This window comes from Thermobia domestica, chromosome 13 (assembly GCF_964235325.1).
Source record: "Thermobia domestica chromosome 13, izTheDome1.hap1.1, whole genome shotgun sequence".
Lineage (NCBI taxonomy): Eukaryota > Metazoa > Arthropoda > Insecta > Zygentoma > Lepismatidae > Thermobia > Thermobia domestica.
Window position 1 is genome coordinate 191,437,268 of NC_137466.1, and position 12,417 is coordinate 191,449,684.

The following is a 12,417-nucleotide window of genomic DNA, read 5'->3' on the forward strand; positions in this document are numbered from 1 at the left end:
GTTCAGCTCTCTGGAATTTGGACAATAGTTTACACACACACATTCACAAATCAACACACAGCTCTATTGAAGCAAGAATCTCTTCGGGTCTTCGCTTTCAATATTTGGGAAAAACCAAAGTCCACGAACAGAAACGATTCATGAAGTGACGCGGTTCAGTTGACTGGAGTATCCATCCATGTATCATTTTCGGGTCAGTGCAGTGATTTATCTTAAACACGTAGTTCAAGAACGATACATCGTCTCTACAACGCATGAACAATTGGACTCAACGGCTTACAGCCCAGTCACAGATCTTGAGGATTCTTAAAAAGAAGTTTTGTATCATACGCAACAATGCCAAAGGAGAAGTCTTCAAAAAGTACCTTGATTCGCCAGTGGTTGCAAGAATTTCCAGATCTAACATACGATGGAAGAATAATCTTTTGTCCATTGTGCAGCAAGCAGGTAAGAAAAGCTATTTTTATTTACAGAATTTATAAATTTAATTAAATCAATTGTACACCCCCCCCTCCTTGTTTCTGTATAGCTAGCTAAAGTAAAACCTTTATCAATGGGAGGTTAACTATTTTAAGAGACAACGTTACTGAGCTGCTGAACTCGTGAAAATCTAATTTACATGGAATTTAGATCAGTTAAGAAAAAACATAAAAATAATCCTGTAACACAGGAAAATCTTTAAAATGTAAAGACTTCTAGCAGCCTGCTTAAATGAAATATATGAACGATGGTTTTGAAAGTGCTAATGGAAGAAAGTGTCTAGACTTACACATTCAACAGTTTTAGGGATTCTCGGGGATCTTGAGAAAAGCGGACATGGCATTCTCGGTTCTTTCCGAAGGACTCCCCCCCCCCGAAAAAAAGCGGTAAAGGTTAAAAACAATGTAAGTTAAAGTTGACATATTGTGTCAGTAACTCCAAAAGGGGTCCTCTTTTCGGAGAAAAATGTTTAATGCCAGCAATTACTCGACAGTTTCAGGAGCTTAAGAAAACATATTTTTGCTATCTCGTTTTTCAGAAGAAAAAAAAAAAATACGAAAGAAGTTAAGAAAGGCGGGATTCAATTTTTTTTAAATGCCAACAGTTCCAAAAGTTTGAAAGAAGAAATGTGCAATGCCAATATTGATTATCTTTAAAAAGTTAAGGAAACTGGATATATCCTTTCATCCCGAAAATATCTAAAAACGAGGATTTCAGTTTGAAAGAAAAACTAGAAATGTCAATATCTTGAAAAGCATAAAAGATAGGAAAAATGTTTAAAGGCCATTTTTTTTTTTTTTTTGTTATTTTTCTCGAAAAAGAAAGAAAAGATCTGTTAATAGTTAAATAACGGCGTTTGAGGTTCATAGATTGTCTCAGAACTTGTTTTACGAAGCAGAAACTTGTTTGTCTCTTTGTTTTTTTATTTATCAATTTTGCTCGAGGTGCTACTGTCTATTGTCTTAAGATGCTATTGATTTCCATCCATAGTTACAGACAAATAAATTCCACACAGGGGCAAGAAAAGAACAGTCTGACACTCGTCTAACAAGAATTACAATTGCGGATAATTTTATTTTAGGACAGATCTTAAGAAAGGAAGAATTTGTCTCTGATGTTCTCTCCCCAAAGCCAAAAAAAAAAAAAAAAAAGGAATTCTAATCGATTGCTCTCTCTCTCTCTCTCTCCTGATGAAGAATATCCATACACCTTTTGTCGCAGGGCCGCAAGAGACAACTAATTTCCAAAAAAAAAAAAAAATTAAAAAACGCCAATTTTATTTATTGTATCATGCTGATGTTCACGCTCAACTAAGGCATTGCTAATACTTTATTTTCGTTCTAACTTTGGTTTCTGTCAGTTGATAGTTGCAAAAATTTTGAATTTTTGAAATTTTAAAACGGCCCTTATTTTAAATTTTTGACAGGTCACTGATTTTCACACTGAAACATTTTAATCATATTTTGGGGAAAATTTGGTTCAAATCAGTTAAAAATTTTGTAAATTACAGTTTTAAAGAAAATTTTAAAGGGACGATATTTTGAAATTTTTCATGCAATTATTTTGGCATCCAAATCTCAAACAAAATATTGCCAAATTATGTTTTAATTTTTGCCAAGGTGGAGTGTGTCAGCATTCGAAATTAAATAAAATATAGTGCTTAAAATTAAATTAGTTACAGTGCTTAAAATTAAATATTATTTCTCAGATATTGATATACAATTTTATTGCTTCTGTCTGTAAATTGGGGATTATTCTGAAGTAAAATGCTCATCGATTAGTCTTTTATTTGATCTGTTCTGATTCGAAATGGGACTGGGGTATATTGGTCTTTAACGAGGTAGACCAACAAGTTTGCCTTTTTGTCAACTTTAAATCAATAATGTAACGTTCACCGATTAAAAAAAAAAAAAAAGCACATTACGACCAGAAAGGCAAGCAAACAGTGATGGTAGTTGTCGCAATTAGTGCTCTCAATCGGGTCAGTTCGGGTCGACTTTTGGTTGGACACCCTCGAGTAACGGGTCGGGTCAGGTCAGCCTAACTCGGGTCACGGGTCGGGTAGCGTTAGACCAACTCAGTTCACCGGTCGAGTCGGGTCACCCGAGATAGTTTGACCCGACCCGACTGGTGAACTGAGTTGGTCTAACGATACCAGACTCGTGACCCGAGTTAGGCTGACCTGACCCGACCCGTTACTGAGGGTGTCCAACAATAAGCTGACCCGAACTGACCCGTTTGAAAATACTAGTCGCAATGTACACGAAGAAAATTAGAGAATTTGAAACCGAAATTAAAGTTAAAACGCCACCATCTTCACTAGTTTTGTAAGAAGCATTTGAAAATATATTTCTAAGCGTTTTTTTTTTTTTTTTTTTTTTTTTTTTAAGGTTTCTCAGGAAAAGAAGTGCCACTTAAAGCAACACATTGATGGTGCTGGACATCTTGCCAAATCTAAAGCGAAGAAACAACAGAAACAGACACAGTTAACTCAGCCTTCTGGATCTGGATCTGAATCTGGAACTGCGAACACATTTAATGCGGATCTTGCTAGAGCCCTTGTCGCTGCCAACATCCCATGGAACACACTTCAAAATGAAACATTCCGACAGTTTTTACAGAAGTGGTGCCAGCAATCGATACCGTGTGAGTCAACACTCAGGAAAACGTGTTTGGATTCTGAATACAACAATACACTTGATACAATCAGAAAGGATATTGGCGATTCCAGCATTTGGGTAGGCGTCGATGAGACTACTGATGCATGCAATAGATACATAGTGAATGTTGTTGTAGGAAAACTTGATGAAGATGGACCTTCAACTCCTCACTTGTTAAGTAGCAAGGAAATTAAGAAAGTGAGTGCCCAGACAATTGCTTACACCGTGAACAAAAGTTTGCAACTTCTGTATCCTAGTGGTGTGGATGATTCTAAAATTCTTCTTCTTTGCACAGATGCAGCTTCTTACATGATTGCTGCGTTTAAGAACCTAAAACCTTTCTACCCCAACCTCATCCATGTTACCTGTGTAGCACATGCTTTTCATAGAATTTCTGAAATAATCAGGAACGAATTTCCTCAAGTCAATGCCCTCATTTCTAACATGAAAAAAACTTTTTGCAAAGCCCCATCGAGAATCGCTGTCTTTAAAGAAAAACTGCCTGGCATTTCTCTTCCTCCACAACCTGTCCTAACGCGCTGGGGAACATGGCTTGAAGCAGCTTTGTATTACGCAGAGAACTTGGACGCTATTGCTGGTGTTGTTGGCGAACTTCCTGGTGTGGAAAACATTGCAAGTGTTTCAGTTTTGAAGGAACTTTTCAAAGATCCCATTCTCAAAAGAGATCTTGTATATATCAAGTCAAATTTTTCATTCTTACCTACGACGATCACTAAGTTGGAAGCTACGGGAAAGCCACTTAGTGAACAGGTGTCAGTAGTTAACGAAGCCGAAAAGAAAATCCAAAGTGCTACGGGGAAAGTTGGGGAAAAAGTGCAGTGTAAGTGGGAAAGTGTAGTGAAGAAGAATGAGGGATTTCTTGTGTTGGCTCGTATAGGGAAAGTTTTGATGGGAGAGGATGAAACCATCCCCGACGAAGTGGAAATGAAAAATGTATCGAAATTTAAGTATGCTCCTGTAACATCTGTCTCAGTGGAAAGATCGTTTTCGGCAGCAAAGATGATCCTTACAGACAAAAGAGAGAGATTGACAGTCGAAAACTTTGAGAAACTGTTGGTAATTTACTGTTTCCAAAATTACGAATGAGCAAGTTGTGTACTGAATGAATCACCTGATTCACTGAAAACAAAAGATGTTAATAAAAAGGGGTATGTAATAATTTATACTATTATTTTTAGAGCCTATTTTTAATTTTTAGCGCCTATTTTCCTATTTTTAGTACCTATTTTAGGCGCCTAAAATTAAACTTTTTGGTGCCTAAAATTCCGAAGTCTAATAATCATATATCCAACACACACACACACACACACACATATATATATATATATATATATATATATATATATATATATATATATATATATATATATATATATATATATATATAAACTTTTTTCGACACAAAGAAACCAAGTTGTTGAAGAAGTGAGAAACAACTTATATTGCCAACACTGTTCAACTTATTTCTTCAATTGAATCTTTTCAATCGATTCTGCAAATGAAATGAAACGTTCTATGGTATTGCTCTTTAGGCTAAAGGAGATGTATGAATTAATAATACTGAATAATAAAAAATTGGTAGAATGGAGATGCATGAGTAAACGAACGAACCTCAGGAAAACCCCGGACACATGTTGCATACCAAAACCTCACGAGGACAGGGAGCATACCAAGGACCTCTCGCACCAAAGATGAGCACTATACCACTGAGCCAACGTGGCCTCCCTTCAATTGATTCTGTAAAAATTATTCGGTTACATGTCCATTAACATCACACTTAAAAGAAAAGTATAATTTGAAACGGATACAGAAACTAAGTAATAGTGAAAAGTAACTAGCTTGTTTGCTGTATATGTATGACTACTTTATAGAGACGACGCTATATTAAGTATTAATTATGCAGGCAGTGGATTTCGATTAAATCGACAGATTATGAATTTATTGGTGATTTCACTTTTCATCTCGTGAGAACCACACACCCACTTGATCAGTCTCTTTTTGTAACATTTAATTATATATGTTCCTATCTACTTATACAATATATTGAGACAGACGATTAATACATTTTATATTCTTCACCTATACATCTTTCATGATAGTATAATCATACTCTTTTTCATACTCTTTTTCAAAATCAAATAATTTTTTGGTACTTAAAAAAAATCGAATTATTAAACTTTATTTGTTTTCTTCGACCAGGTGATAGAATTGTGCTCAGTATCTATTTAGGCGCTGAGATACATCCAATGGGAACGTCTCGAAACACAATAGCTGAGATCATAGGAAGTGAAGATCCAGAAAAGGTTGTCGTAGTTTCAGGACATATAGACAGCTGGGATGTTGGCCAAGGGGCCATGGATGATGGTGGTGGGTCTTTTATATCAATCCACGCTCTCTTGCTTCTTAATCGTCTTGGATTGAGACCAAGAAGGACTCTGCGAGCCATACTTTGGACATCAGAAGAACAAGGCTATTATGGAGCTATTGCTTATGCAGCTGCTCATGCGAATGAGACCAATAATCTAGATATTGTGATGGAATCAGATGGTGGCACATTTAATCCTGTAGGTCTCGCTTTTGCTGGCAACAATGATGCTTTTTGTGTTGTGCAAGAAGTTCTTAATCTTCTGACACCTATTAATACAACGTACTTGGAAGAAAGTTCTGAACCTGGTAGTGATATCACAGTATGGACAGAAATCGGAGTTCCCAGTGCAGGATTGATTCATTCCAGTGACCGTTACTTTTGGTATCATCATTCTCCGGGTGATCGAGTGACAGTATACACTCCACGAGAACTTGATTTATCTTTAGCGTTATGGGCTGTAACTTCATATGTTTTCGCCGATCTTAGTGTTGATATACCAAAGGACCCACTAACCTTTTGATATTATCAGCTCGTGTATATTTATGCAGATAAAGACTTTCGTAAAATAGTGTTAGAACATATGAAAGTTACTGTACACTCAAATAAATATCTTAATTGAAATTAAATTATGTTTCATTGCATATCATTAATTAATATCATACTTGGATGAGACAAAGAATATAAATGAATAGAGTTGTCCTAGTTATGTGTTTATTTTATTGAATCCCTTTGACCAATGTTATCAGTCCCACACTAAATACGAATATCACATTTTCAAAATTTATGTCCAACAAGTACCCTCTACGACTCGACTTGTAGTATTTATTCTATTTCGGAAATTTTGAAAGTAACTTCTTCAATTGTTTTTAAATTAGAGGCACAAGTGTAAGAAACGGCATGTAACTCTCTTAGTATACTATATATATATATCCTGTATTTTAAACTTCTTTGAGGTTTGGTATTGGATTAATTTTAAAAACACGTACTGAACCAAGTAATTTCTTCCCTAGGACAGAAAATTGTTATTCAGTTGAATCTGGATGATAAAATTTGGCCACTGGATCATCCAGAAATATTATTGCAGAATTAGAGGGACAAGTGAACCAGAATAAAATCGTGGTTTTGTCAGGACATATAGACAGTTGGGATGTCGGCCAAGGAGCTGCTGATAACGGGGATGGCGCCTTTATATCCTTCCATGCTTTGACACTTCTCAAGAAACTTGGTTTAAGGCCCAAGAGAACTATCAGATCTATTTTGTGGACAGCGGAAGAACAAGGTCATTATGGAGCAAAAGCTTATGCAGCATCTCACGAGAGTGAAACGGAAAATCTCGATATTGTTATAGAATCTGATGAAGGTGCTTTCACACCAATTGGATTTGCATTTACTGGCACTGAACAAGCTGCTTGTATTGTCCAAGAGGTGCTCAACCTATTACAGAGCATCAATGTAACTTATTTGGAAACTCGTTCTCTATCAACTAATGATATTGCAGTGTGGACTGAACAAGGAGTACCTGGGGCTGTACTTCTGCAAAGCAACGAAAGATATCATTGGATTCATCACTCAAATGGCGATATGATGTCACTTTATGATCCCCATGAACTTGATCTATGTTTAACAGTGTATGCTGTTACCTCGTATGTTTTTGCAGATCTTAGTATTGATATACCAAGATCATAGAAGAAACTCTAGGAAGCATTTGTCCAACTCACTTTAATTTGACGGGAAAACCAAAATAAATGAACAGAAAAATAATGATGATTCTGTTTTGTCATAAAATATGCCTAGCATTGTCTTAATAATTAAGCAGTCTCCAAGCAATGTATTAAAATTATATCTCTGAACAAAGTAATATGTATTAAACAACTATCAACTATCAACTATCAACTACTATCAACTTAGCCTAAAAAGTAAAATTAAATAGTAAATAGATAATCTGACAAACTTGTAGATACTTTCAACAAAACACATTTTTAAAGAACATATACTGTAAATGAAATATTAATCGACATAATTTTATTATATATAATATAAATGAATGTATCTACAAAAATTGATAAATTCTTTGTGTAATGCGCTGAAGGAAACAAATGTATCCTCATAACTTATTGACAGTGAAATAAAAACCGGAACGGGATATTATTGAACATTAATATAATGTAGAAATTGTATCCTAGTTTAAAGAGTATACTGTCTCTTAAAATCTGAGAGTGAAATTGTATAGTAGCAAGGTTTCAGATAAAGCAAAACGTAATTGTATGGTACTCTATCTGTTATATGATTTTGTTTATTTTTGAGTTTTACGTCCCATGATTTGTCCTTCACATTGAGGAACTATATGGAAAATGAAGGATGTTAGTGAGCTATAGTACGGAAGGTATAACGTCGTTGGCTTCCCGCGAAAAGTTGTAGTGACATTTATAGAGAGTGGCCAGCTTGGTTACTCGTGGCTCGCTGAGCGCAGTACACGGTTGGTTGTGATTGGTTACCCTCTTACTACACCCCCAGTGACGAGCAAGTCCAAGCGCGGAAAACTAACGACGTTATACCTTCTGGACTATAATTATGAAAGGAACAATACAAAACACTCATATCCTGAGTGAGAGTCGAATCTACAACAGACAAGTCATGAGGTTGCAAGTCCAATGTATGCAAAGTGACTTATATTATCTCCATGGAAAACTAGCACAAAAAACTCAGCCCTTGAATCTGAAACGTTTGCGTAGTAATAATTACTTAATCAAAATATTTCCAAATAATGGGCAGCGGATATAAAGTAATCGACGCTATTCTTTTTTTCATATATTGTGATCTTACATATGTTTAATCTGCACTTAATGATAAACATAGTTCAGTGTAAGTGTACAGTACAGTTAATAAGAGGCATCGATGGGATCGAGGCATGATCTTTTATCTGTAAAAAAATTAGGGGTGTAGTTAAATTTACATTGAAGTTGCACGATCCGGTCGTGACGTACTGTCACATGGTAATTAGTCCACTTTGCACACACAACTTTATTGATAAAGAAAGTGATTTACTTGTGCTAAGAAACATAGCTGAGCGAGCGTTAGCGAACGAAGAGGGTCAGAAGCCAGCAGGACTCGTTTTATTCCACCTTTGCCCCCATGATAATATCACGTGACATTACGTCACGCTCGGGTGGTGCAAGTTCGATGCAAATCTAACTTCACCCGTAAATTAGAGGTGTCTGTTGCAGAGATATTTACACAAAAATGGATTGTCCATAGTTCATGCAGTGATTGTATGCAGTATAGTAAATGCGTTAGTTATTAAGGTAAATATAGAATAATATCGAATTACTGGGAAGGATGAAGGAAATATTCAAGTGTGTAAAGAAACAAAAGTATCGTTTTGGAATGTGTTTATATGGACTGTAAAATATATTACATATGTGGTAATTTTCTTCTCAAGTACATATTTTCTTCCTGTAAAAATTACAGTACAGTAACTCACATTACTAAATACTGAAAATTTGTGGTGGACAGAAAAAAGAAAAAAAAGTTAAGCTTGCAATTATTCTAATGGTGGTTCACTGGAACAACTACATTTTGTAGAGAAGAGATTATTTTGTCTACTGCACTGCTTCATAGATTTATCTTATGTGCCAAATGAATGAATGAACTGGGAATAATTCAAGACAGTCAGAAAGAGGGGAAGAAATAATTCCTGTCCGTGTCCGTGTCCGTATCTGAGTCCGTAAAAAAGAGGGATTTGCTCCATAATATCATAACACATATTTTTGCCAGTATAAAAAAATATATCACAGGTGCCTATTATTTAAAAGTGTCCGTTAAGGGTAGGTTTCATTGTATAATCCAGTAGAAAGAGATTTAAGCCCTTGTATCATTGTCATAATAAACCTTGCAACAATTATAATGTCCTTCTTTGCTTTGATTGCAATTTAGTTTGCAAATTTATTGATATTTCCCTCAGTTTTACATACTGTTAACTTTAATAGATAGAATTTAATGTGATAATATTCCACGCAAATGGACACTTAAAATATCAAACATATTTTGGTTTTTCAAGTACCTACCAAGTATTGATCGTTTCTCTTAAAAAGGTTGAGTGATAATAGTAAATGGATTTAAAAAAAACGTAATTGATCGTTATCAACGTGGTAATTGATCGTAATTGATCGTTATCGTTATATGTACGTGTTAAATTGTCCATTAATCTATATATAGAACTAATATATGCATGCTATTTGAATTGGCAGTTGGTTTGCACCTCGATAAATGAATCTTTTAGTCTGTTCCCTTCCCCAATCTCGTTTATGACTAAATGAATTAAAGCATTTTAATATCAGAGATATATAAAAATCCATAAATGAAAGATATAAAAGCACTTATTTCATGAACGGATGCAATTTGTAAGTTTTTCTGTATTTATTTATGTTTTTATTTTCAATTGATGGTCATTAAAGGGTATGTTGAAAAGTACAGATAGGATTCAAAACTCAGTGATAACTCAGTGATGTTATGCTCCCTGTTCTGCTATATCAAAATCACAAAGTTTTAGATATAATTCCACTAGTCGGTGAAATTGAATTTTAATAAAATTTTCTTCTTGTTATTTTCTCTGCTATATTAAATCGATGACGTGATTTTTTTTTAAATTTATAAAGTAACAAAGACCAAAACATATAATAGGTTACTTGTAAGTCCTCAACTAAAAATAATGTGACTTGAATCATTAGCAAATAAATCCTGAATACTTAGATGCATATGCCTGTAATAAATTTTGGAAGTATTGGCTTCGAACTCAAAGTTGGTTTATTTACTTCAGGGAATAGAATTGTGCTCAATAACAAGGCTACCCATGGATTTCATGTCTCCGCCTCCCGAGGACAGTTTTCTGAGAGGGCCCCCAATAGTCATCAGCATTGTTACCCACTCTGTTTTTATAAGAAAATATAGTCAACCAACAGTTTAGAAGCCATTAAATTCATGTATTACCAATGGGCTAACATTTATTCTTATCAAACGGTATTTAGAAAGTCTTTAATCCAAATTTTTAAAATCGAATTTAGTATAATTTTACCTCTAGAAAAAATATGGTTATTTTGTCACTGTCGAGAATTTCAAACTTGACAAAATCACAATTGAATTATAATAACTAAAAAAAAAAAAGATATAAAGTCTTTCACGATTTACCAAAGACCTGTCTCCCCGAGTTTAGTTTGGTTTGTCCCCCTTATAGGTGGCTCAATTAGCATATACCGGTATCTGGGTTGTGAGGTACAGTCCGCGGCATAAAATTTGTCACAAAAATTCTAAGTCCAAATGAATAACAAACTCTTGCCCAGTTTTCTTATGCATTCCCGCAATACATGTATCAATCGATTAGTTGCTTCTAGTATTTATTCCAACTCCTCCCCGTTATACTGTATATTTCATCAGTTTTTATCTGTCTACATTAACTACACAGTTTTTAGTTTGCGTATAGCCTGGTACTATGCACTCGCGAGAATTATCTAGCGTCAGTTAGCAATATTGGACAGTTTGTTTACATTTGATGCTAAGTTATCAAGCAAAGTGTTAATTGGATTTTATAACGACCAGTGAAATAAAATGGCTGTATATCATAGTATTTACCGATGACACTGGTATTTACTTGTCAATGTGAACACATCAGTTCCAACTGACATACAGAAAAAACACTGAATCACATCGTTTAAACTGAAGTACATTTACAGTCACATACTCACAAAGGCTGCAAACCGTATCCATCTTTCTTCCAAGTACGTCGTATGTATAGGTAACAGAAATTCTCGCACAACACAAAAGGCATTATTGTTACCAGAAAATGCAAGACCTAACGAGAAAAACGTGCCATCAGACTATATGACAATATCGAGATTGTCGTTGGTCTCATTTGTCGACGAGTTGAATATGTAATAGCTCCGTCATAACCTTGATATTCTTATGTCCAAAGTATGGCTAAGAACTTCCTGTAATTTCAGCTATTGCATAAATATTTCGAGAAGTTCCTATTAGATGTACAGTCCGCGGCATAAAATTTGTCACAAAAATTCTAAGTCCAAATGAATAACAAACTCTTGCCCAGTTTTCTTATGCATTCCCGCAATACAGGTATCAATCGATCAGTTGCTTCTAGTATTTATTCCAACTCCTCCCCGTCCTCCACCTCTCCTTGTCTAAAGCAGTGTGTGTGACGTAGTACACTCTTTCCATTCAGCTGAAAAAGAAACAGGAATCAAGTTTACAACGTTATAGCTTTAAAACAGTCTTTTCCATTCGTTTGTTCTGAAATATTTTTAAGAGCCGAAATTAAAGGAAAGTCACACAATCTTCCCAGAGCTTCATAAATATCTTTAGTTTCATTCTTTTCTTTCTTTAAAGAGTGCAAGCTAGTAAGATGCTCCCTAAGAAATCTATGGAAATTGCCAAGAGCTCTAAAATATCTACGGACAGAAACAAGTTTTATTCAATGATTCATTTAATTTCTTTTCAGTAAGTGCAAGCAAATGTTTCAAGGGGCGTCATTTGGGCAGGACAGGAGGGTGTAATTCCCCCTCTCTTGAGCTTCATAAATACGTATTTTTTGATCAAATGTATAGTAATACACTAATAAAAAGTGAAAATCTTATGTCGCCGGAGAATCTCTTCCCTTCCCCCTCCCCCCGAATAAAGTCTAAAAGACACTGGTTTTAACAACAAACATATAGAGTTACGATAGCACATTGCTAAAGAGCTTACATTTGGTTTCAAGAGTCGAAGGTTTGATCTCAAGCCATATGACTTCCTGGGTGACATTGAGAGAGAGAGAGAGGGATTCAAGTATGGAGACAGAGAGGGATGATTTGTATACACAGATTTAGAATTGGGGAAAAATTG

The 12,417-nt window shown here is 35.1% G+C and overlaps 2 protein-coding genes across 2 annotated transcripts in view; both read left to right on the plus strand.

Annotated features, from left to right (window-relative positions):
• LOC145668885 (carboxypeptidase Q-like) overlaps positions 1–6,310 on the plus strand; it is a 96,486-nt gene extending 90,176 nt beyond the window's left edge. The window contains exon 5 of the mRNA XM_081737145.1: positions 5,361–6,310. Coding sequence (XP_081593271.1) covers positions 5,361–6,049 — 689 coding nt within the window. The 3' untranslated portion in view covers positions 6,050–6,310. The remainder of the gene's footprint in view (positions 1–5,360) is intronic.
• A 2-nt stretch (positions 6,311–6,312) lies between these two features.
• The window catches only part of LOC145667907 (carboxypeptidase Q-like), a 60,171-nt gene continuing 54,066 nt past the window's right edge, over positions 6,313–12,417 (plus strand). The window contains 2 exon segments of the mRNA XM_081735334.1: positions 6,313–6,323; positions 6,600–7,172. Coding sequence (XP_081591460.1) covers positions 6,313–6,323; positions 6,600–7,172 — 584 coding nt within the window.